General features: G+C 38.0%; 3 protein-coding genes across 6 annotated transcripts in view; 1 reads left to right on the top strand and 2 right to left on the bottom strand.

Moving 5' to 3' along the window:
* Positions 1-264: 264 nt before the first annotated feature.
* ccn4b (cellular communication network factor 4b) lies at positions 265-5,203 on the bottom strand. 4 transcript variants are annotated; one of them, XM_066683281.1, is made up of 5 exons: positions 5,041-5,203; positions 4,200-4,476; positions 3,132-3,386; positions 1,943-2,136; positions 265-1,395 (listed from the first exon to the last, which is right to left on the bottom strand). In XM_066683281.1, exons 1-5 carry the CDS (start codon positions 5,089-5,091, stop codon positions 1,096-1,098), a joined length of 1,077 nt encoding a protein of 358 aa, XP_066539378.1. In that variant the 5' UTR covers positions 5,092-5,203; the 3' UTR covers positions 265-1,095. The 4 variants fall into 4 exon arrangements, with proteins under 4 accessions (XP_066539378.1, XP_066539379.1, XP_066539382.1 ...); XM_066683282.1 differs by having other exon boundaries at positions 4,200-4,433; XM_066683285.1 differs by having other exon boundaries at positions 4,223-4,433; positions 5,041-5,114.
* Positions 5,204-7,956: 2,753 nt separating this feature from the next.
* The window catches only part of tg (thyroglobulin), a 52,544-nt gene continuing 35,083 nt past the window's right edge, over positions 7,957-25,417 (bottom strand). The window contains exons 43-49 of the mRNA XM_066682281.1: positions 15,798-15,962; positions 15,414-15,581; positions 14,498-14,685; positions 11,340-11,447; positions 10,484-10,624; positions 10,180-10,373; positions 7,957-8,140 (exon numbers count right to left, since the gene is read on the bottom strand). Of these exons, the coding sequence (XP_066538378.1) occupies positions 7,998-8,140; positions 10,180-10,373; positions 10,484-10,624; positions 11,340-11,447; positions 14,498-14,685; positions 15,414-15,581; positions 15,798-15,962 (1,107 nt within the window). The 3' untranslated portion in view covers positions 7,957-7,997. The remainder of the gene's footprint in view (positions 8,141-10,179; positions 10,374-10,483; positions 10,625-11,339; positions 11,448-14,497; positions 14,686-15,413; positions 15,582-15,797; positions 15,963-25,417) is intronic.
* On the top strand, positions 17,178-25,394 carry LOC136708206 (src-like-adapter). Its single transcript, XM_066682572.1, has 7 exons — positions 17,178-17,408; positions 18,981-19,080; positions 23,487-23,573; positions 23,657-23,754; positions 23,857-23,988; positions 24,277-24,406; positions 24,815-25,394. Exons 1-7 carry the CDS (start codon positions 17,330-17,332, stop codon positions 25,038-25,040), a joined length of 852 nt encoding a protein of 283 aa, XP_066538669.1. The 5' UTR covers positions 17,178-17,329; the 3' UTR covers positions 25,041-25,394.

Below are 25,417 nucleotides of genomic sequence, written 5' to 3'. Positions count from 1 at the left end.
TTCAGTTCTGCTCAGTTTAGTCCAGCTTGTGTTTACTTTCATTGTTTGTTATGTTTAATAAGACTATTCTTACGTGTATGTCTGCCTCTTCATCCTCCCTTCAGCCGTGACAATAGACTACAGTCTACAATTCTAGGACTACAAAGTGTACCTGTAAGGTCAGTGGTGCTGATAAAATATCCCTCTATAAAGAAATTTAAAATGTCTTCAGAATATGCATTTGCAAGACTGCCTCTTTAATGAGCAGATATTCAAGCATGCTTTTTTAACAAGCCTCCTTATAACAGATTACAGTAAATAAGTTAGAGATCTATTGCATATTTAGCACTGTAGCATATAAAGGCAAATATACAATACACATTTCTAATAAATGGATTTGCTGTATTAAAAAATAGGTCTGACTAATATAACACGACCACTGTCACATATTTAAAAAAGGCCCTGCATGTACCTTCCTCCCTTAACAATCCATAACATGGACACTGTATTTGTAGACAGGCTAATTGTGAGAGGTTTCTCAAAGTGCTCTTTTTTCTCATTCTAAAGTAAAAGCCATGTACAAAAACAATATACACATTTAGACGTAAACTATAAACATAAAAACCAACTGCTGGAAATAGTTGTGCTTAATAATATTTAGCCATCCCAAAATACTATATTCCTATGTCAGTTATAAAAATACATTTCTTAAACCGTATTTCCATATTCTAACAAATTTAGAATTTCATTCCATAACACAATCAACACTTCTATATCCCTTGAACAAGCAAACATTACTCTTCGTCCAGTCAATGCGCTCATGAAATTTAAAAACGGAGGACAAAATATGTCAGTGGAAACTGTCCTCAGCAAATATATTCCAAATGACTGACCACAGCAAATTCCGAGTTGAATGTCTCATGGAGCAAAACCCAAACTCAAATACTGCACACAGCAAGTGGTTGTCAATCCAAACGTGTGGCAAATGTGTTCCTCTGAAAGTGTACAAATATATTATGTGACCCTATAAAACAGCAATTACAACTAATGTCATTACTGATCTAACTTTTACATCACACTGTAACTGAATCCATTGAGGTCTAACCTGTGGTCTTCTTAATTCATGATCTCCCCGTGCTCATAGTAAGGCTGCAGCTCAGAAAAAATGTCATTAGGATTTCTGCAGGAAAGGTTGCAGAAGCAGGCATTGATCCACATGTACTTCCATGTGAAGATAGATCCATTGGGACATTCAAACTCCACCTCGATTGTCTTGGACTTGTAAGGGATGCAGCAGCGCTCGTCAGAACACACTCCACAGTATTTGGGCCAGTACGCCTTCTTACTGACACAGCCAGAGATGGTGAAGTTCTGAAACTCCCGCTCACGGTAGATATTCAGGCACTTCTTTCCTGGCTGGATTAGAAATGGTCACAGTGAGCAGGTTTTGTTTAAGACAACAATTGTAATTTATCAAAGTATGTTCGATTCAGTACTTAACGGAGCAAGTCAATAAATGCAGCAAAATGTCACTGTAATAAGTAAAACTTTTTACTCCAGTTTGATTATTTATTGCAGCATTTGAATCTGATCACTCCTTTTGACCTTTTATGAACACAAGCATGTAACAAACAGATAAACAGTCATTCTGAATTAATTTAGGAACACTGATTTTAATGACACTGTATGTCATTTTCATGAGGCAATATAAGACTTTGCTGATAACTAACAAAATCACACATGACCTACATAAACACCTATACAGCCTTATTTCATAATAAAAAGTGTTATGACAGCCACCACATGTTGAAATAAGATTTATTGATGTTTATGCAGGTTGATCAGTTGTAATGGTAGGCTCATTTAGGTGTTATGTAGCAGTCTGAATGCTGAAATGCAGTGAAGTGTTACCTACTTTTTGTATATGATAGCATTAAAATGAACAAATTAGAAAGATCATCACCCGGAAATGTTTGGTGATGTCCACCTCGCAGGGTCGGAGGTTACACAGTCGAGACTCTTTCTCCATCTCACACTGGGCGTTGTCATTGGAGATTCGCATGGACACACCCCGTCCACATGTCTTTGAGCAAAGGCTCCAGGGGCTGGTCTGAGTGATGCAGTTTTTGTGCCAGATGTCATTGGTGGTTAGGGAAACTGAGTAAGACATAAACCAATCTGTTTATTTCTCTATTTCTTTTATCAGAAAAGACTATTCAAGTTTGTAGACCTTAACATAAGCCTGGATATGGACAAACCATTGTTTCATAATTACCATTCTCAATACTGTAAATGTGACTTGACATGCAATTAACAAAAAATGCATCAGTGAACCCTTGATGTAGGATAGTCAGTTCTTTAAATGGACCTTTAAAACAACTCAGGCAGTTTGCAATATAGCTTATGTAATAACTGAAAAATGATTCTTATTATAATAACTCTACGGGATTTTTAGAGGTAATTGATTTTGAATAAAATTGTTTACTTCAGTAATACATAAAAAAAAAACATGCCTCTTTTTTAAAAAAAAAATAAAAAATTATAATCCATTAAACTACTGTTGGGGGCGGCACGGTGGCGCAGCAGGTAGTGTCGCAGTCACACAGCTCCAGGGGCCTGGAGGTTGTGGGTTCGATTCCCGCTCTGGGTGACTGTCTGTGAGGAGTTGGTGTGTTCTCCCCGTGTCCGCGTGGGTTTCCTCCGGGTGCTCCGGTTTCCTCCCACAGTCCAAAAACACATGTTGCAGGTGGATTGGCGACTCAAAAATGTGTCCGTAGGTGTGAGTGTGTGAGTGAATGTGTGTGTGTCTGTGTTGCCCTGTGAAGGACTGGCGTCCCCTCCAGGGTGTATTCCCGCCTTGCGCCCGATAATTCCAGGTAGGCTCTGGACCCCCCAGGACCCTACATTGGATAAGCGGTTACAGATAATGGATGGATGGATGGATAAACTACTGTTTAGGATGCAGACTACACATAACAAAAAACAAACAAACAAACAGAAATGCATATACTATGGGTAGTTGTTCTCCATGGCAATGAAATTTAACAGAATCAACCAGGAAATTTATAAACATGAAGCTAGTATATTGCCTACATTTATAATGTAACAGAGTGAATCAGTTTCCCCCCACAGATCTTTCAGGTGGTCCTTACACTCTACAGCATGTCTAGGGCTTGTCTTGCGAGGTTTTCGAGGCTCGTCACAGATCCACCGCTCACAGCAGCGTCCTGGAATCTTCACCCTCTTTGGCGACTGGCACCACACCCGCGGAGGCAGCGAGTCAGTGCAGAGAGACACACACCCGATCGCCCCGTTCACACACAGACAGCGGTACTTACAGCTCGGCTGGAAGGTCTGCCCATTGCGATAGATCACACCATCATATTCACATCCTGAGCCCATCAAATCTGAAACAAACACAGAACAGCCTTTATTACTTCATCAGCATCAGGATCTGCTGCATAGAACAATACATTTAATCATTTCAAGCACATCTAGCAGTGAATAAATTCATCTGCCAACATAGTTATACAAATTTCTCACACAAATTATAATAAACAATTCTAAACATATATTACAAATCATATAATGCCTTTACAACAATCTCTGAATGTGAAATATTAGATATCTAATCAAGATTCATGACATCCCTTTGTTGTGGTGTACCAGTTTTCCAGTGTACGTTAATAATACACACATATGGCAATGTTTTATTATAACCTTTTCAAAGGAACTAGGAAAGGCTGTGCGTGCAGGCTACTGAGCCTCAGTTGGGCCCTGTTCCTTAGTTTATTTTTCACATTAACAAGAGAGATGCAAGACATTAAGATGAGAAAATGCAGCATAAGAACAATAATTATTAATGTTACACAAATAGCCATATGCTTTTTGTTGCAATTTATTAATTGTGCACAGTAAACTAAATGATATGGCTCTCATGTATGATCTACCAAGCACAACCCACCTAAACCTCATTGCTGACTGGAAAAAGTGATTTTACATTTACATTTAACTTATAGTGATATTTAAGGAAGTTTTTTTCACTTCTTTAACGTACCACTTGTCCTGACAGTGATGATATACTTCATAGAGCATATATTTATATTTTTCATGATGGTAGCTAAATAATTGTGCTGTGTCAGGGGCTATGTCAGAGTATGATCTGCAGGTATAAAAACAGAGTGTGAGGTATAAACATCTGATTAGTTTGAGTCACTTACATGCACACACTCCTTTTTCGTACCTAGGCTTGTCAGCGCTGTAATCGCAGTACAGTCCCTTATGGTAGTCACAGGTGTCCTTCTCATTGCAGGTTTCACCCACCTGCTTTGCACAGGCCTTACAGCAGTCACAACCATCCGTCAGCAGACTGACCCCAGGGGGACATGCTGGGGGGCTCTTGGGACATTTGCAGGGCCATTTACAATACTGCGTCCTGATGTTTGGGTCCAGGTCTGTGGTCACAAGAATAGTAGCGGTGGAGTTTTGGGACAGGGCCTTTGGAAATAAGAGTGGGGGGTGGGGAAGAAGGGGATAAAATACGCTATTCTATATACACTAGCCTTTTCCACAGGAGGGCAGCATTGAGTTAGTTTTTCTTACCGAAGTGCAGCAGTTATGGAAGAACATGACAAAGTTGTAAGATCATGATGTTTGCTTCGCATCTTGCATATTGATATAATAACTAAAACCACCGATGACACTAATAATAGCCATGTATTTCTAGCTAGATTTACACGTAAGTCTTGGCTCCGTCTCTGCATTTTCTCTGTATATAACGTAACATTCACAACAAACTATGTAACCTAATATGGTCAAGTTACATATCTGCATTACTCTTCTCGCTGCCTTTAAATCTTTAATTGCCTTTAATCTCCACTTTTACGTCCCATTACCTTAAGATTGCCTTCTGCCTATGTGTATTAGCTCAGAAAAAATGGGATACTCTCCCCTGGAAAAACGTATAAAGTGTCCCTGAGCATGGGAAAGATGCTATGTAAATTTAAGTGATGATGTATTCCAACATTAATGCTTCACATAAACAATGATAAAACCACTCACCTGATGGAGGCCACCGGTGACCAAAAGAATCCACGACACGAGCCACCTCATCACAGAAGTCCTGAGGGAGACACATTGAGACTGAACTTATTCTCCTTTAGAGCGGAACCCCATCGCTTTCTCTGCTCCGGTGTCTCCCGAGTTTCTCTGAAGAACCAGAGACTCTCACTGCCACATTTACAGCAGCTCTGCTCCCACTGCTGACGTCACAGAGAGAGAGAGAGAGAGAGAGAGAGAGAGAGAGAGAGAGAGAGAGAGAGAGAGAGAGAGAGTGTCTGAACCATGTTTCCACTGCTGCCTTTTGTTTTCCTCAGCAGCTGTGCGACGACTGGGCACGCGTCTTCACAATGGATCATTACAGGCCCATTTCAGGAAAAGCTGATTTTTGTTGTTGCTATTGTTTTTGTTTGTTTGATGTTACTTACAAATGGATCGAAAACGACATTCTTCGATTTGCATATATTTCTGAACCTTTATTTACTGACAAAATTACAAAGGAGAGTTTTTTTTTTATCTACAGGATTTTCTAAATATCAAAATTTCTGAATCTGACACCTCATACACTCTCCAAAAAAGTTGGGATGGGGCAAACTAGGCCATTTTGAAAGCTTGCACAATAAGCAGGTAAATGTAGGAACATCTACCATTGCAACATCTACCACCTGCCTTTGCAAGCAAAGATTTGTTTCATCATTTTGTGCCCAACTTTGTATGAGAACCCAAGAAGAAATTTTTTTTAATACAAGACTGCAAAGTAGTTAGGTCTTTCATCATCAGCTGTACATGTTTTATGTTAAATTGCATACTATTGCCATTGCTGACACGTGGTCCTTTCTTATTCTATTGTTAATAGAATAAGATGCTCTTATACAACTGCACATGAGCTGCACCTAAGGCCTCTATGCTCTATGCACCAGATACTGCAGTGTGTGGAATTGGAATTGGATTCTCTGGAGGTATGGAACACATTCATATCTTTGGAAGGAGTCGGAATGGCTTTTGCGATCCTGAAACACCAGCACCTGAATTTGCTAATGCTTTTATAGCTGAAGAAAACCAAATACTCACTCCAATGTTCAAACAACTAGGGTAAAGCCTTCTTGGAAAAGTAGAGGCTGTTGCTGCTGTAACAGGTGACAGAACACCAGTTAATATAATTGATTTCAGAAGAAATAACTGGTGATCTTTTTGTGTGATTAAAAAGGAAATGTGTGTATAATTCTGATTAGATATTTGAACTCCGCTTAGACCTGGACCATTTGGGAACTACTAAGGAAGTTAAGAAAGTAATGCAGTCTATGAGAAGATATGATCAATGTCTGGAAAACTTGCCTTAGGAGATTTTTGGCGTTGATTAAATAGACTAATTAGTGTTAGTCAGACACTCTAGTGCTGCTGAGTAGAGCATCCATCATACTGTTACACAGTACTGGCTGTCTTTCTGTCGAGTGGTTTCCAGAATGTACCAAAAGCCAAGCCAAGAATTAAAGATTACAGGGAGTTGTAGATCAGAGACATTATTATACCCTGAGGCTATTACACTACTTTAAGCACTGGTTTCCTTAGAGCAGACTGAATTACTGTGTTGTCATGGACCCAGCCTTTATCCAAGAGCATTAACAATTGGAATGCTTTTTATAGTGTTTTAGTCCCATTACTCTGTCACAGTGAACAGCTGAATGCATTTACTTGAATGCATTAAATATTTACAAAGACATCTGTTAAAATATTTTTCATAACAATATTTTTGTCAGAGCCAACATCTGATCTTGGATGGATTAAACTCTTTGAAAAGAGAACTGATTTTTGTCAGCCTTTCAAGGTCTTATAAAGAACAAATGAGAGAGAAAAGTGGAGTGAGGCTCAGCAGCAGGCTGTTAAGCAGTGGAACTGTTCTCTTAAGGATGGAACACTATCCAATGCCTTTGGGATTAAATGGATTTGTGTTTGTGATCCAGAACTAATCGTCCAATATCATCACCTGGTCTCTCTGAAAGTTCTCATAAATATATGCCATAATGTCCTCACAGCAATGTTCCAAAATGTAATGTAAAGTGTTCAGAAAAGGGGAGTCAAACTATCTCATGGTTTCATAAGAAACACCAGGCGAGCAAGTCTCTATCCATATAAGGTATATGCCTACTACATATATCAGGTTCAGTGGTGAATGTGTTTGTTTTTTGCAAACTACTGCATGTTGAAAATTCATTTGATGTTTGTAGAGAATTCCTAAAGCATTTACTTGGAATGTTAACAGCCCAAGCTAACAGGTCTTATGCATGCATTCCATGATTTGAAATATTGTTGAATACATTGTCTGACTTGTATAGGACAAAAGGCACCATCCAGTATTCCAGACAGCTAGACCACAACTGCCAAGACATAGCATGATGTCTAAGAATAGAGTGATAATGTGCATCTTGGAATACATTTGTTTCCACAGTGTCGGATCATTCTGAAACATCTGGAACCTTTCACCCCTACAGCAGTCCAGCTGTTTAATCAAAGCTTTCTTTTTCTTTTTAGCTTGGATCTTTTTAGTCATCAGGTTGAAATACTTTAAAACAACTACAGCAGTTTTAAACTCAATCACTGTCTAAACTCTACTATGAATTTGTTGATTATATTTATGTTTTACAGAACAACACTAAATCAGAAAAGTAATAATAAATAAATAAATAAATAAATAAATAAATAAACAACAAGCCCTGTGAAGGACTGGTGCCCCCTCCAGGGTGTGTTCCTGCCTTGCGGCCAATAATTCCGGGTAGGCACCGGACCCTGAACAGATAATGAATGAACGAATTAATTATGTCAACAACACATTTTGTTCATAAAATGCAGTTTTATTCATAGGTGCATGATTACAAAAATATAGCAACAGAAATTAATATTTTGTGTGGCAAAACTGAATCAGTCATAAGTTAACAGGCAAATGAAAATCTACACATTGTCGGTTAATTGTAAGCATCTTTTTCAGATTTGGGTTTGCTCTGTGCCACTGAAGAACTGAAATCAGACAAAGGAACTTGCTTTGGCTCGGTTGTTGGAGGTTCAGATGCTCTAGTCATTTCCACTGCATTTTCACACAGCAGTTTACCTACAAAGCAAGAGAAAATAAGCAGGGTTTTTTAAATATACTATTGATACAGTGTAATAGGATCAAATGTTACTTTCTGCTTTGTATCTGACACCCACTGTTATTGTTTGTGTAATTTTTGTATAACAAAAATAACCGTACTTCATTTTAATGTCAAAAATCCAACTTTCTAATTATTTAGATTTACAGGGGGATATTTGTTAGTTTTTTTTTTTTTTTCTTTTTTACTGTCTTCTGGCTGGCTGACCTATTGTGCTTCATTCAAATAACAGTCCAGGATGAACCTCTCTTTATAACTTTGAATGGGCAGGTCTAAACTGCCACTGACTGAATAGGCAGTGTCACTTTTCATTACGTCCCAAAAAAAAGATTTCAAAATTGATTTTGCAGCATCTCTGAATGTTTGGACAGACAGGGGAAATGAATTTTAGCACTTCTGACAAAATGTTTATTTATGGAACGTTTTTTGAAAGAGTAACTAACTCCACATTATACCGTTCTCATTAATACATGAGTTTTATTTATCTATTTTATTTAATATTTATATTTTATTTTGCTTAAATTTCTAAAATATATTTCCAAATTGTCTTGGTGATCCATCACTGCTGCCTCTGCACGTTCAACTCTGCTGTTAAAAATATGCAAATTTGTGACACACATTGTACGACACATTTAAATAGCAGAATATGAGAATAGGGTATTGGTGCTTGATTCAGGACTAGCCCCGCAAACTGGTCCCCTCCAGCCCACAGTAGCTACTCCCCTTGAAGCACACCCCCACCCACACCACACTTCTATAAACATTTTTTAAAGTTCAGCTAGAGGTAGAGTTAGATGAAACAGTGGGGTGTCGTTATCCATTAAGGAATAAAAGGCCCTCACCAGAGACCCATATTTAGTACATTTAGTTTTTTAAAGTGGATGATAAATATATTCATTCATTGTCTATAACCGCTTTTCCAGTTCACTGTCTCAATGGGTTGGATCCCACCGGGAATCACTGTGACCAAGGAAGGAACACACCCTGGTTGGGGCCCCAGTCCATTGCAGTGCACCACTTATTGCATGTGCTCTTACACATTCCCTCACACTCTCACTCCCTTATTAAACTCCTGTGTTTAAACAAATAGTTAGGAAACGTATTATTCAAAATGATTTTTTTAATATGAGGAGATGACAAACTATTTTATCATATTTCACTCGTACAATATTAAAACTCTTGCTTCACATACTACACAAAAACAGTCTTGGTTTTGAGACTGCTTTAAGAATATTAGTCAGCTGTAGGAAGAATTAGGGTTTTCAGACTTAATTTCTTGTTTTACATAAATTGCAGGTTATTTTGATGGTTTGAGAATACACCAGTCAGCCATAACATCACCACCAGCTCTTTGTTTCTACAGTCATTTGCCATTATATTATCTCCAGTGATCATATTGATCCACATCGTAGTTCAACAGTTGTGGATGGTAATACATCTGTTGTTCCACAGACTTTGTTAGCTTTTACTCTCTTTAACAATCAGACCCACACAAGACCACCACAGAGCAGGTATTATTTGGGTAGTGGATCACTCTCTGAATTCTCAAAACGTAGGTGTATGTTAATGTGTGTTATGCTGGTATGAGTACATTCTTTGAATACAACAGCAGTGCTCCTGGATTTTTTAGACCTCTCAGTGTCACTGCTGCACTGAGAATAATATCTGCTCTGTGGTGGTCTTGTGGGTTATGACCATTGAAGAACAGATGGGCTATACTCTTTTTGTAATTGTAGAGCTACGGAGTACACAAATACAGTCAGTGGTGAGTGAGTGTAGCGTCAAGGAGGTGGTAGTAATTTTAGGGCTGACTGGTCTTAATATTGTTACTATACTGTCTGTATAGTCAGAAAACTTTATTTGGTAAATATATTTAAAACAAGTAAATAATATCTAGAAAAGAAAATATAAAAAGTCTTATATTTTCACACAATTAGATATAAGGCAATTTTACTTTCCAAAACATGAATCTGTGGCAGTACAGAGTAGTGTTACTGACCAGTGGAAGCGCTAAGTGTCGGCACATATTGGGACCAGAAAGAACACTGCGCTGTCTGCAGGCTCTTGCGGTTGCTGAGCCTGGGGGACAGCTCCTTATAGTTCTGCCCATTTGGGTGTGGCAGGAACTGAGGCCAGGGAGGCAAAACCTCAGTGAAGGACGTTGTGGACACAGAGACGGGAAGATTGGGGTTTCTGTTCCGAGGAATACAGAGGGATGAGAGAGAAAGTATAGAATATGTGTAACATGGTTGTCACTCCATAATATTTTATTATAACACTTATATATCTGGCATGACTTGTACCCAGTCTTGATGAAGTTGGCCATATAGTTCATGATCTGCAGAGAGAGCTTTCTCTCAGTGGAGGTGAAGAGCTCTCGCTTTTCAAGACCGTGTGGCACTCCAAACACATACTGCACATCCAGAGGAACTGATAAATCAGCACTGGTGCAAGAGAAAATATATCAGTCCAGTAGAACTGGAGAGTTATACATGAAGAAAATGTCTGTCTATTACATTTAAGTTTAATTTGGTCATAATGATGCTAAAATATTTGTATACATTTATTAGAATACTATATATAGCTCTGGTGGTTATTGGTCATACTGATTACTGGTCATATATTCAGCATTCTGTTATGAATAAATAAAAACTATTCAATGCTTGTTCATGTGTATTAAAGTCCCTACAAATGCTAAATATATAAGTAAGTGTAAAATAAATAAATCCAGTGGAATTTTTTTATTATATATTTATGAATTACTATATATGCAGACATTTGCAAATAGAACCAAAGCATCAAGTCAATTGGACATCAAGATGAATAACAAGAACATCAAATTAAGAGAATTAGAGAATTACTCCAAGCTAGGGAAAGGACAGACAGAAAATAATATGATAATCATGCTATAAGAAATCCAGCAATGGACAATTTCTGCTACACTACACAAACCTGATGTGAACCAGCTGGTCAACTTTCAGTGAGACATGTATCAGTAAAGTGAGGTTTCTGCTTTAAGTCCATTTATCATTTATTTGTATTAATCTGCTTTGTGACCCATAAACCCCACATCTAACAGCTTTCCACTGACCCAGTATAAAACTTTCAAGTATGAAGCTTTATAAAAATAACGAGTCTGGCATTGAGTGAGTGCAGTACCTGGTGTATGCCATATCCTCAGGCAGGTGGTACATGTAAACACTAGAGCGAGTTTGAGATGCCCAAAAGCTGGCCATGTCCACTGAGGGGCAGGTGATGAAGAAGTCTCTGCAGTGAAAAAATATAGCCTGCAATGATGACTGTACTGACTACATAATTGCACTCAACAGTACCTGGCTAAATGAAAAAAACTCTAGCATTTATTTATATATTATTTTTAATGCCGTCCCCCCGTTACTCCAGTAGTCAATATACAAGTGACTCATTTTGCATGGACTATAGATTATGGCAATATTAAGGACCAAGTTATAGCAGAGGTTTTGTTTCCCAGCCGCTGATTGTCTGACTAAGCATGTTTACATTACTAGTGCTTTAAATCAGAAGTGCACATTTAAGCATGAAAAGTCAGGATTATGTAATTGTCTCCAAAGGTCTAATTATTTCAATAACATTCTCTAGCTCTTCACTGGTGATTTTTGACTGATTTTCTTTTAGACTCACACATGGATTCCTCTGTGTGGCTATGTGCCTGTCTAAAGAATGCCATATATTTACACTTAAAATGGAGGTTGCAATGACCACAGCCAAAACTTTTCATTCCGGCTTCTATTTAAGACTAAACATGGTTTTCAGTCTAGTTCGGTTAAAACAACATGTCTAAGAAGCTATAAATAAAAAGCTCTCTCTCAGCATCATGTTTAATGACACAAGTTTTAAAAAATGTTCAGAGGTCAGAAAGGACAAGGACAATTTTTCAGCTAATCTCACTTACACAGAGGACATGCAGACATCACACGAGTACATTTTCAGGACAGTTCCAGATTCTTGTTCAAATGCTGTGTCCACTATTAGACAAAGCACCCACTTCACTACTATTTTTAAACTATATTCTCACCACTCAAGAGGACTGTCACCAACATGTTCATGAAAATATTTATCCCATTTATAAACATGCAAAATCCAAAAATCCACACCTTTTAAAATGTTAGCAGTTTATTTTAAAAGTTCAAACTGCTTTTTATATGAAACGTCTGACTGGATAAAAAGAGTGGATTGGCTGATTTATGTTCAGCATAATATAGTACAGCAGTCTGAGAAAGCGGCATCACTGGTGATATGCAGGCACTAAACAGCAGTGTGGGACAATACATGGAAAGATTCTGTTGCTCTGTAGCTGCAGTGAGATCTCTCTACTGCAGAATGAATAATGACCTCATTACCCTCCCATTAAATTAATGAAAAATCAAAAATAGTTTTTTTTGAAAGAATTTGAAAACCCCAGCTGTATTTTAAAATCTGTTAAAATGTCATGATAAATAGACCAGTAGAAATAATCCAAACACACAGCAACCCTTATCAGGATGAGGCAGTTACAGAAGATGTATGAAATATCTAAGAAAACACAACAGTCTGTTGAGTACACCCTCTGCTGGTTGCTTAATTGCTGTGAAAGCTGAATTTGGCGAGTGTGCAGTATATCAGCTCCCTTTCTTTTTTGTGGGTCAGCTCTGGTCCATGCTATATCTAACACTAGTCATTATGTGGGTGGGAAACGGCACATGCGCATGCACACACACTCTCACACAAGCTTGCAAAGCTCTGTGTTTGGCTCCTGGTTTCCTGAAATAGCGCAGCTTCATCCATACAAACACTGATCTTTAATTTCATTTGATTCTATATTAAGCTACAATATTTATGCTTACAGTTTTTTCTTAAAGTATAAATAAGATGCATTTTTTCACATTGTCCATTTCAGTTTGACTCAGTTAATCTATTTCCTTCCTGTTGATTTTAAAAGAGACACCCTTCTGACTGTGTGTGTGCGCGTGTGTGGTGTGGCTCTCTTATGCAGGCAGTTTTAAAAGCTGCAGCCAACCATACACATATTTGACTGACACAAAATAATTTTTACTAAATTCTTTAGCATTTCTGCCACTAAACATGATTTAGACGTTTCTGGTAAAGTGAAAATGGCCATGTTTTTTCTTTGAAAGCCACTAAGAATGTTAGTACTGCTCAAAAAAGACAGACTGGAATTGTTTGCTGTTTATTTAACTGAATGTTGAACACTGATTGCAAGCTTTAAAATACTTGCTTAAGCAAAGAAGGTTCATGACCTGAAGATCCAGGCAGAACAACTCGGGATCATCCAAAGAAAACATCTCCAAGCTGCCAGATTGTTAAAATACCAAATAAATCACATCCAGTAGCTCTTAAATTGGCAAATATTTCTTATTTCCGCATGCAGTAAATAAAGGACAGTTTGGTTTTCTTGGTCGTGTATAATAATTCACTGCATCAGCAGAATGTCATGTGTCTGCTCCTTTCAGAAAGACAGCATGATACTTCAAAAACAGGACAGTAGTTCTGGCATTTCCCTATGTTCACCTGCTAGAGCAATGCAGTGAAATTTCAAATGTCACAGTGAAAGACAGGAGGCAGCTAAATTTCAGACCAGCTTTGAGGACACCCTATTTATTTATGATATCCCAAAACAAAGTTCAGTGCCTGTTTCTGTTGCCAGTTTTTACAGATCACATTAATTTGTATTTATTTATTTTTCTTTTTTTTTTTTTATGTACAAGAGACAGGATAGGTCAGGGCTTTTTAAAATATTTTGTAGAACGTATAATTTAGAGTAGTGGAATAAATGTCAGTGTCATTGCCTCATTTACATTAGCTACACACTTAAAAATGATGGTTCTACAAGGATTCTTTATTAAAGGAAATGTTTTATATAGAACCCTGAACATTTGAAGAAGCTTTTAAATGACTAAAGGGTTCTTTGCATCATTGAAAGCGTTTTTCAGATTGATGGACAATGTGTTACAGATGGTTCTATATAGCACTACTACAACTACTACAAAAGTGACATTGGTGAAAAGCACAACCTTGCAGAGCAATTTTAAACACGAGTGAGTTGTAAAAAATTGTTGAGATTTTTCAGGCTAGCCATACTTGAGTCAGTATATGAGTAAGTTACAATCCAATTACATGAGGTATTTACCAATAAACTGCAATTTGAACTACAAATACTATATTGATTGGGATTTTGTCAGTGTTTTGTAAAACTAGTCCAACCTTGTCTCAGCTGTTATTAAAAGATGCACTGCACTGCAGAGTGTGCATTGGTAAGTTAGGATTGTGTACTTTCTCACCTTGTGGCGTTTTCTAGAGCACGAGAGAAAACACTGTAGCCAGAGGGAGTTGGAGAGTGCTGCAGAGAGTAGAACCAAGTAGCTGCTTCCTTCACAAACACATTAGCCTCATCTCCACCCAGGGAGTTGGACAGAGCCTCGTAGAAAGCTGTTTTACTGTCTGCTCTCCCCTGGAGCTGCTCAAAGTTCTGTTTAAATAACAGCAAGTGCAAATCAACAAAGTATTACACTTGTTCAAATTCTCAGAATTTAAGGATAATAAATAGGAAATGCTACAAAAATGTCGTAAAACCTATTTAAAGGAACACCAGGTAAGATTTGGTTGTTTGTTCTTGGGTGCCCCCTACAGCTGCAGATTGTAATTCACTTTTACAGCACTATGTTGAAATCAAGGAGGAGGGGGAAGAAGTGTGGTTTCCTACCCTCCTACAGAAGTTACATAGTACAGTTAAGACAGTGCTACGCCCAATGGCAGAGGCTCTGTTCTTTTTAATATATGTCAGTAGAGCATCTCATTTATTTTAAAGCTGTAATTTTAATGTAAAATACTACATAGTGTTGTTTTAAGTATGCCAGTGGCTCTGTACACATTATGAGCATTTCAGAGTGACAGAAACAATTATTTTCATTATATGTCAAGAATTTTTTATTTTCCATTTTCCTATGTCGTTGCTTTATGGACATGTGGCAATATAAAACAATAGAAGATTTAAGAAAATGTAAGAAAATTTTATTTAAAAGATTATTTAATTTGTCAATAAGATGTTTTTATAAGTACCAACAAATACAAATAATACTAACTAATTACAGCCTGTTACTAATTAGACTTTTTTTTTAACTGGCAAACAAATTTACTGATGAGTTAAAATAGCTTAAATTATGCATTCCTATAGGCACATTTAATGCTAGATCTGACCTTGATGTTTTTAGCTCTGCTGATCAGTCCGTCCTCAGCTGAAGAGCCCAGCAGTAGTGATACATGATGGAAATGGCCAGACCTTAGAGCTGTCAGGGGCTCGTCCCCAACTACCACACCATCCACCACTGGAGACCAGGCCTGTAGAGGGCCACTCACTGCCAATAACTGCTCACAAACACAAACCATTGTTTTATTATTTGACAGGTTATTTACAGTGCATGGTGATGATAAAATTCCTAATGTGAAACAGACACAAACAGTGCTGTGATTTATGTCAAATAGGTGCTTTCTAACAGCCTCAAAAACACTCCACTGAATCAACTAATTAAAAAAATAACTGAAATCAAACTATGGAGTCAGAATTAGTTTTTGATGTACTACCTTGGTCTGTGCCCCATTGATGCTCTGAGCTGGCTGACTTCTCAGACAGGTTAGTAGCTGTGTAGGATCAGTGGATGAGCAGCCCAGTTCTCTGCCCAAAGACACTGCCTGCTCCTTGGCCTTCTGTCTACTCATTACGGCTGCTGGAGAAAACACTGAGCCACCCTACAAGAACACATGCATGAAATTAATCTTATGTGAAATGACTGAAATGACCGCTCCATCTCATCCCAAAGGTGTCGGATAGTACATTATCACTACACAGAACAGGTCCACTTCTCCGTGTTTGTAGGGTGAAGACTATAGGCATTAGGCATGGAGCCCTTAGTCTCATGTACAGCCACTCTAGAAGGTGCTATTCTTGACCATTCATGCCTACAGAGATAATACAAGCTGTGTATAAGCGGTAAAAACCTACACCAGCTATGAAGGTGCATATATTAGGGTGGCTGGATCATAGAGCGTAGATTTTCATTCAGATTAGGAGTTCAACATAATCAAGAATAGTAAGACGTCTATTTCCGTTTCCTGTATTAATGATAAAAATAACCTAGTTCACCACAAACTTATTCAGCCAACTGCATCTTGTGACCACAGATGATAAACTAGACAGTGACTAATATAAACTGTGCAGCAGCAAATTAACTATTGCCTTTGACTTTAAATCTACTAGGTCGACCAAATGTTTAGATGTGTCTAGGGTTAGATGGAGGTTAGATGTGTCAAGGTTAGATGGAGTGGACAGTGAGTGGAAAAAACTCAGACATCACTGCTGTGTCTGATCCACTCATAGCAACATAACACAAAATAACAGCACCACCATATCACATTCAAATCATACCTGCCCTGTGGGGGTCCTAGCATTGAAAAAAAGTGTGAAAATGGGCTAACAAAGCATGCAGAGCTATAGATGGACAACAAACCTAATTGTAGAACTACAAGTGAAGTGATATAGGCAGTGGAAGAATAAAAATGGACAATGAGCATACAAACAAGGTGGTCCTTTAAAATGTATGACCTATTGGTGTATATATATATATATATATATATGTATATATATATATATATATATATATATATATATATATATATATATATATATATATATATATATATCATATTTGCTTATACGTTAATATGAACTCAATTCAAAAAAAAAAACTGGTTCATTTTGTTTGCATATATATTAAATAACAGCTGTTGATGCACATGCTTATTCCCAGCAGTGAACAACATGAATTTGCATGTTTTAGACAGCTATATCAGCACTTCCTATTTTGCACATGCCTGGAGTGGAAAATGTGGTTAGAAACATAACTTCCCCATTCTGACAGCAACACTCACAATTCACTCTTCTCTTATCTATAGGAAGCTAAAAAAATATCAGAAACAGTGAACTTTAGAAACAGTAGGGTGTCCTGCAATGTAAAAGATTAGAGTACACTCAGCCTGACTGGACTTTCTATGACTGATACACTAAATATATGGACATATCGAGCATTAAGCTGGGACGTTAAGAGCAAATCCCAGTGATGGGTAACACACAGACAAGCCTAGGGTCGACAGAGTGCTTTACACAAACTGCTACTGAGACTGATCTACCCTCCAGAGGTAAGACTTTCACTGACAAACTGAATTAACTGTTCCTAAATAGCTGAACATGTTCATGATTAGGTTCACAATATAAGCCTCTGCATACTTTTACTAGACCATGCAGTAACTTTATAGAATGAGCCTATACTATTTAGCAAGCAACTAACATTTTCATGTGCCCTCAGAAAATAGGCTCAGTACACAATATTTGACCAAATGGTCACATATCATTTTTTAATTTCACTATTTAATTTCACTGTGAAACCAGGCATTCATGTGTGAATGCAAAGCTTGCATAATCTCCACAGCAAAGCATGAAGTTGGAGTCTGGAATAACTGCACATGAGCTTAAGATGACCACACCCATGGTCATTTTATAGGGGGGTGTATAGGAGTTTGGGAGGTTTTTGGGGATAATTTATGGGAACATCTAAGCAAAATTTGTCTGTTATTTATTTTAACTTTGTTTATTTTTTATGCTTATCCAATAAACAAAATTGTCAAAATAAATAAATAAATAATAAATGCTGCAATCACTGGGCTGTGGAGCAATGGACCTATACTCTCTAAAATGATGGAGCAACATCAGTACCCCTGAGGTGAAGTGGCATTTGTGATCCAGGACTAATCATCCGACATCAGTACCTGATCTCGCAAAAGTGCCACCAGACCCTCAGAGCAAACTTTCAGCCTGTAATGTAAAGACTACCCAGAAGCATAGAAATAGTTACCGTAGCAAAGGCGGACAAATATCACAGTAAAACCCTTACATTCAGTAGAAATGTTGAATAAGCATACATCTGCAATTTTCTGTCCATTTGGTAAAGGTTTATTGTAGATCAAGTGTATCAAATATAGACACTATTCTGTGTATATATTTAATATATTTTATAAAAATGACAAATTTAGAAAAGTAAAGGAAATGCACATTTACCACCTAATTTTACGAAAGACAACTATTGGAGGGTGCTTCCTGTTTTCTCTGCACTACTCTCATATAAATAACTTGAAATTATAAAGCAGTTATAATCTAGGTTAAGACGGCTTAAAATAAATTCTTCAATTCTTATTATATAGTTCTTATTAAGGAATAACAATGTATGGAAAGATATGGCACATGCATAAAGATTCATAGATAATTAAGCCATTTACATGAGTACATGCTTAAAAATGCATATGCATATTGTATCTACAATATAAAGTGAGTAATTTTTTTAAAGAATACTTGTTCAACCTGTAAAAATGACAAATTTGACCTCATGTAACCTTGACTGCTTACATAAAGACTTGATAAAATGTTATTCAATGCTAATTTATTAACACTTTTCTAAAATAAATGACCAAGTATTAATGTAAATGTCCTTAAATAAATGACAGACAATCGATGCATTTATACATGATAATTTACTCTTTACTACTGTTTATGAAGCATAATTTCCAACTAATTACGGGCTGTTATTGTAAATTTCCCTTTTTAAATGAAGTTCAGCCACTGGTACTGTGCTAAAATGCACTTCTACAAAGAACTACATGCCAAAAAAATTTGTTTTATCACATTTGTAAAAATTTAATATCTTCCCTGTATTACAGTGAGTGAGAGGGAGACAGCGGTAGTGTTGAGTGACTATCCTCCTCCTGAAGTGTGTGACCCTCTGTTCCGCAAAGGAGACCGGCTGAGACTCATATCAGAGTGAGCATCAACACTATTTCACATACAACTTTAGTACTATACTGGAAAAAAAAAACTCATACATACAACTCAAAATACCCATTCTGACAGGGCACTATTTAGCTGAACATTTTCCCAATACTGATAGGACAAATACTACAGAACACAGCTCTGTGAGAAAATCCACAGTTAATGATGATAAATATCAGTATGGCTATATTTCACAACTGTCACAACAGCAAGCTAAAGTTCTACACAGAGTCAACAGTTTGAGGATCTGCGCTTCATTTGTCAACTTTTACTTTTGCCCCTGTGCATTTAAATATGGAATGCCACGTTTTTCTCTACACAGTTTCATTAATAAACACTGAAAAACATTTAAGCTGCCTAATTTACTGAGTGAATTCATTCTATAATTGTGAGAACTCATCCAAAAAATGAGTTTTATGATTCTCAGGCAGACTGCCAAGTTTGTGTTTCACTTTAGTTCCTCAATCTGTTAACTTACAGCTTCATAGTAGTTACTGAGCAGGAAATCCTATGAATAATATGTGAATATTAGTTTCATTTTATAAATATACTCAGTATTAAATAAGCAAGGAATGGCAGATAGATGTTAACCTACATACATGCAGATATACAATATCTATGAGAGGGTTCACTCTAGAATCAACGTTTGCTGTATAGTCAAAAGTTTGCTGACACTCCTAATTACTGAATTCAGCCATTTTAAGGAGCACTCACTGGTGCATGTGTTCCTCTGCAAACACACACCAATAATCTCCATGGGATGGTCTGTAGAAGCTGCACATGAGCCAAAGTTCAACATTTTTGATGCTCAATGCTTGATCCAGTACTGACGCCACATCAATTCCTGACCTCACCAATGCTTTATTAAACACAATGAAATCCTCATAGCAATATTTCAACATCTAGAGTAAAGTCTTTCCTTGAGAGTAGAGACTGTTAGTAAATTCAGGACAAAATTCCTATTCTTGTCACTGTCTTGAAAAGAAAAACTGGTTGAGCCGGTGTCTCTCTACAAACATTTAGTGAAGAGAACAAGAAGTTAAAATTAAATTCCACTTCACTGGAAGCCTGGAATTTCTTAATTGTTGTCAAACAATATGGAATTATTATGGGTCATAATCCTACAAACATACTGGTAGATTTCTCTATAATACTGCATTACATATCTATATCAGTATACAAACACAGTGTAGTTATGATATAACAATATATGGGAAATGGACCATGCCCAGTCTTGTCCCTTTCAGCCTATATATTCCTACAACTTCTGCTTTCCACAGTAATGAACAAACTTGCACCCACCTCTTATTCTCCTCTATCCGGCTTTGGCTTCACACATGCTCTTTAAGCTAAATGAACTCCTGCCCCAATGACTACTGAACTCTCCTCAACGTTCTGCCATTATCTGGTGTGGTCCATACTAGCAAAATAATATTAATCACATCTGTCCAGAAAGTACTACAGTATTTTAGGGCCACAGCATTGTGGGCAAAAAAAAATTTTTTTTTCAAAGAATAAAGTCAGAATTCTGAGAATAATGTCGGAAAAATTCTTAGAATAATGTCAGAATAATTCTGAGATTAAAGGCAGAATAAGATTTTCTTTAGTGTGATAGCACGGAGACTTGCTGCTTATTTGAAAGCAAACAAATTAATTGATACATTAGTACAAAAGGCAGGGGTTTCTGGCTTTGAAAGATGTTTGGAACATAGCAGCATGATCTGGCATCAGATTCAGACAGCAAAAAAAGAGGGTGGAGGCCTACATGTTGTTTTCCTAGACTTAGATTTAATGCATTTGGCTCAGTGCCACATAAACTCATGTGGAAAGCCTTTAAATTTTTCTAGGTGCCAGATAAAGTTACTAGGCTTGTTAAAGCATATTTTGAGGACTTTCAGTTTTGCTTTAGTACAGGAAACTTTTTTTTACATTATGGCAGTGGTTAGACCTAGATATAATGGCTGGATGTACAATTTCTCCACTAGCATTTACAATGGCGATGGAGGGAGTAATCAGGGCCTGTAAGTGGGTTGTAGGTGGGGAAAGGTTGCATGATGGTACTTGTTCCCACAATCAGGGCTTACATGGATGACATGACGGCCCTGATGACTACTGTGCCTTGCACACGGTGGTTGCTGGGGAAGTTAAATGATAATCTAAGGTTGGCTAGGCTAAAAGTTAAACCGAGCAAGTCTAGAAGTCTGTCAATTGTCAAAGGGAAACTTGTACAGGAAAATTTTGTGATGGAAATAGAAATGATTACTACAGTACTGGAGAGACCAGTGAAGAGTTTATGTAGACGGTATAGTGCAGCACTAAATGATACCAACCAAGTTGTGGGAATAAAGGCTGATTTGGTGAAGGCTATTAATAGCATAGATAGATCATGTCTTCCAGGGAAGTTGAAATTGTGGTGTCTGCAGTGTGGCTTACTGCCTCGTATTAGATGGTCGTTGACAGTTTATGATGTTTCAATCACATCATAAATGATGGAAAGGGTTATGAATAAGGCCATAAGGAAGTGGCTAGGAGTGCCACAGTGTTTAAGTAGCATGGCATGGTATGGGAGAGGGGTACTGGAGCTACCACTCCCAAGTTTAGTTGAAGAATTTTAATGCACAAGTCATGAGATGATTTTGTCAGTATCGAAGGATGCAGTGGTTAAAGCAGCAGAGCCAGTTACAAAAGCAGGAAGGAAGTGGAATCCACGAGTGGCTGTGCAGGTAGCCAGGAGCTTATTTGAGCTAAGGGATGTGACTGGCCAAGTGTCATGTGGAAGAGCTGGCCTTGGGTCAGGTGATACATGGAAAACCTTTATTAAGGCCACATCACCAGAGAGAAGGCAAATGATGACTAGATTTATTTGCGATCAGGAAAAGGAGGCACAGTGCACAACAGCAGCATCACAGGCAAAACAAGGCCAATGGCTTCACTGGGAGACTTTAGAGAAGTGAAAGATCACTTGGCAAGAAATGTGGACAATGGAGGCAAGTCGTATTAAATTTTTGCTTAGAGCAACTTATGACATCCTCCCAACTCCACAAAATCTTGGACAGTGGGTAGGTGAATACCCTAATTATAGATTACGTACAGGGGTTGGCATTCTGAAGCATGTTCTATCAGCTTGTAAGGTAAGTTTGCCGCTGTGGAGGTATACATGGAGACATAATCAGGTGCTAAGGCTTTTAGCATGTTTGCTGGCTTAGAGGTAAATGCATTGACGAGTGGTAGTAGTTATAACATGATTAGTTTTGTGCATGAGGGGGAACGTGTTTGAGAGCATGCACAGGCTTTAAATATTGGTAAATGGGGTTAAACATGAGATTGGAAATTACTGGTGGACGTAGGTAAAAAAAAATTGCAGGTCCCAAAGTGTATTGCCTTATCTACACTGAGGCCAGATATGGTGCTGTACTCAAAGTAAACAGATCATTTCTTTCATAGAGTTGCGGACTTGGCAGCTGAGGTGAGGGAACATGGGTACAAGGCATATGTAAGACCGGTGGAGATAGGTGTTAGGGGATTTTTAGTCAAGTCTGTCACATCCCTGCTTGTGCAGTTTGGCATCAGGGGCCGTAAACTAAGGGCATCTGTGAAGGAGTTATCAGAAACAGCTGAAAGGTCTAGTCAGTGGTTGTTGATAAGTAGAACACAGACTAGTTGGGGAAATGCACTGTAGAGGTGCTGTTGTGATGGTTGGTAATGTAGCATGTAAAGATCTGGTGGCAATGAGCATGCATTAACGGTGCCAGCAGGGCTAGGTACAGCCTTAGTCACCAGGTAGGCCAGTGTGAATTTACGTTTGTTGAAGGGTAAGGAATGACTGTAAAGCTGGCTTAGAGGGGGGTGGGTCTGGGATGCCAGACTTCACTGTTGAGCCTTCTAGAGGTCTTGTGGGCTTAATTCATTGAAACACTGAAACACTGCCTACCCGATGACCCCTGTGAAGAGCTAGTGATGCAGTGGTACTCATGTGTTAAGGTACTCATGTGACGGGCTCAATGATTAACCATAGATGTTAAGGGTAGTTGGTTGCTGATAGGTCATAAATGGCCACAGGAACCATAGGGTGTAGCTATAGGATTGGAAGAATGGAAATTGTGTGGCTGCTGGTAGGAAGAGTGTGGTACTGATGTGGCAGAGCATTATTTATTCCTGAAATCTGTACCATAGTATGATTTCAGCAATACACTGCATTCCTCAACTACACTGTGGTTGTGTCTGCCCCATTATACGTGCAGTGAAATATTTTTCGACTTTATTCTCAGAATCATTCTGACATTATTCTCGGAATCTTATACATTTTTTTTCAGTGCCGTGGCCCTAATACTCAGTCGTAAGAAAGCCATGAGCTATGATTTTAATTAGTTTTCTGTCTTTCTTTCTCTATCTCTTAGTGAAGGGTACTGGCTAAAGGCATACTCTATTCAAACAAGAGAGGAAAACTATATCCCACGTTCCAATGTAGCCAAGGTTTACCATGGGTGAGTGACAAGCAAATATCAAACATCTCAGTTATGATCTAGTGTAATATAATATGGGTTAAAATGTTCCCCTATTGTTTCAGGTGGTTGTATGAAGGGGTTGACAGGGAAAAAGCTGAGGAGCTGCTTTTTTTGCCAGGGAACAGAGTTGGATCTTTCATGATCAGAGTAAGCACAAGAGGTGAGAATACAAATGGTGATGTTTATATTTCACAAATATAACTGTAAAGTATGTATCGTGATCCTTGACATGAGAAGTTTGCTTTGGATGTTGAACCTGCAGGCATGTACGCCTTATCCGTGCGCCACAGGGCCATCATGCATTACCGGATATTTCGCATGCCAAACAAATGGTACTTCATCTCGCCACGCCTCACTTTCCAGTGCCTAGAGGACCTGGTCAGCCACTACTCAGGTAACACTGACCAAACGATGTTGTCAGCAATAAGTAATGTAAAGTGGGTAACACTGTTGCTCATTAAAAATGCAGAGGCTCAGGCAGAAACAAAATCATAATACCCATAATCGTCCTCTGCCAAGAAACCTAACATTGCATTAGGCTTCATCCAAAACACAACTGTAAGTAAATATTAAGGTTATTAGCCCTTCAGTCTATATTCTAGTAGTAGTTATTCTTCACATCTTCTGCACAGACACTAATGCACTTTGATCTGGACAATGAAATTCTTTTTCACTCCCACAGATGCAGCAGATGGTCTGTGCTGTGTTCTTACTGGCCCCTGCCTGGTGGCCTCTGATTCATTCCAGAGCCTACCCTCTCAGCCTGTTCGAGTAGTGAGGCCACACAGCTTCAACTGGACAGCAGGAGACAGGTAAAGAAGGCATTCCTATCTTCAGCTAAGAAGTGATTGGGGCATTGACAGAAAAATACAATTCATATTCTTTAGCCCTCAATGATATTGCCTTGCTATAGGTACCTCCTGAAGGGAAATTCCAGGACGCTTTCGAAATTTACTATTGAAAACCACCAGTGAAAGTTAATGTATTTTTATTATTAGGTGTACAATACTTTTAATAAATCTTTAAAATTTAATAATTTTAACATTCGCCTGCTCTTTTGTCATTTTGTTGCATAGCATTATATATGACAGTTGTCATTTTCAATTGTCAAAACCACATGTATTAAATCACTGGGATGATGTTATATGGGCTTTAAAAATAAATAAATAAATAAACTTCAAGTACAGGGTTTTCTAACTGTGCTCTGTGCTGACCCACAGGGCTGAGCTCATGGAGCAGAATGCCAGCAGCTTCTCTACACTCAGGGACTCTGGCATCAGTTTTGGAGTCCAAGACAGTGTGTCTTCCTATCTCTCCTTGGCCGGAGTGCAAGATAAAAGGAAGCAGAGCTGGAAGAGGAAGAAATGGCGATCCATCTACATGCCTTTTAGCCAACAAGCCCACAGCATGCCAACAGAGGAAGAGAGATATGAGGAAGTTGCATAATACACCACTGATAAATGTAACTGAAAGGCTGGGCCCAAGCTCGAGTCATAAATGGCTTAAACATACAAACAAGCTTTGTTCTTGGGTCTAATTCAAAATACTACATTGTGTTTTAGAAAAATAACCTGCAAAACCGATCTTAAGGAATGAAATTTTGGAGCTTGCACAAGACGATCAGAGGTCAAACTACTACGGAGATGAAGATGTTTCTGAGAGATTTCATGTGTTGACTTTCATTGCTTATATATTAGTACTGCATATGGAATTCACTATGGATTTATTATGTTCTCTCCAACCATGGAAATGCACAGACATTCTTTCGCTTCAATCCTGGCACACCATCTCCTGATTCAGATGGATTCATTTTTCAGTTCTTA

Source organism: Hoplias malabaricus, chromosome 10 (assembly GCF_029633855.1).
Source record: "Hoplias malabaricus isolate fHopMal1 chromosome 10, fHopMal1.hap1, whole genome shotgun sequence".
Taxonomy (NCBI): Eukaryota; Metazoa; Chordata; class Actinopteri; order Characiformes; family Erythrinidae; genus Hoplias; species Hoplias malabaricus.
The sequence above is the reverse complement of the archived record's forward strand: the minus strand, read 5'-3'. Positions and strand labels throughout refer to the sequence as shown.

What these genes read in the sequence shown, in the direction of transcription:
- ccn4b (XM_066683281.1), bottom strand. Translation starts at nt 5,091, where the DNA reads ATGAGGTGGCTCGTGTCGTGGATTCTTTTGGTCACCGGTGGCCTCCAT. An exon ending in TCACCGGTGGCCTCCATCAG is followed by an intron (nt 4,477 to 5,040) that starts GTGAGTGGTTTT and finishes TTATTTCCAAAG; the next exon opens with GCCCTGTCCCAAAACTCCAC. An exon ending in CGAAAAAGGAGTGTGTGCAT is followed by an intron (nt 3,387 to 4,199) that starts GTAAGTGACTCA and finishes TGTTTGTTTCAG; the next exon opens with ATTTGATGGGCTCAGGATGT.
- LOC136708206 (XM_066682572.1), top strand. Translation starts at nt 17,330, where the DNA reads ATGGGTAACACACAGACAAGCCTAGGGTCGACAGAGTGCTTTACACAA. An exon ending in GTAGCCAAGGTTTACCATGG is followed by an intron (nt 23,574 to 23,656) that starts GTGAGTGACAAG and finishes CTATTGTTTCAG; the next exon opens with GTGGTTGTATGAAGGGGTTG. An exon ending in AACTGGACAGCAGGAGACAG is followed by an intron (nt 24,407 to 24,814) that starts GTAAAGAAGGCA and finishes GCTGACCCACAG; the next exon opens with GGCTGAGCTCATGGAGCAGA.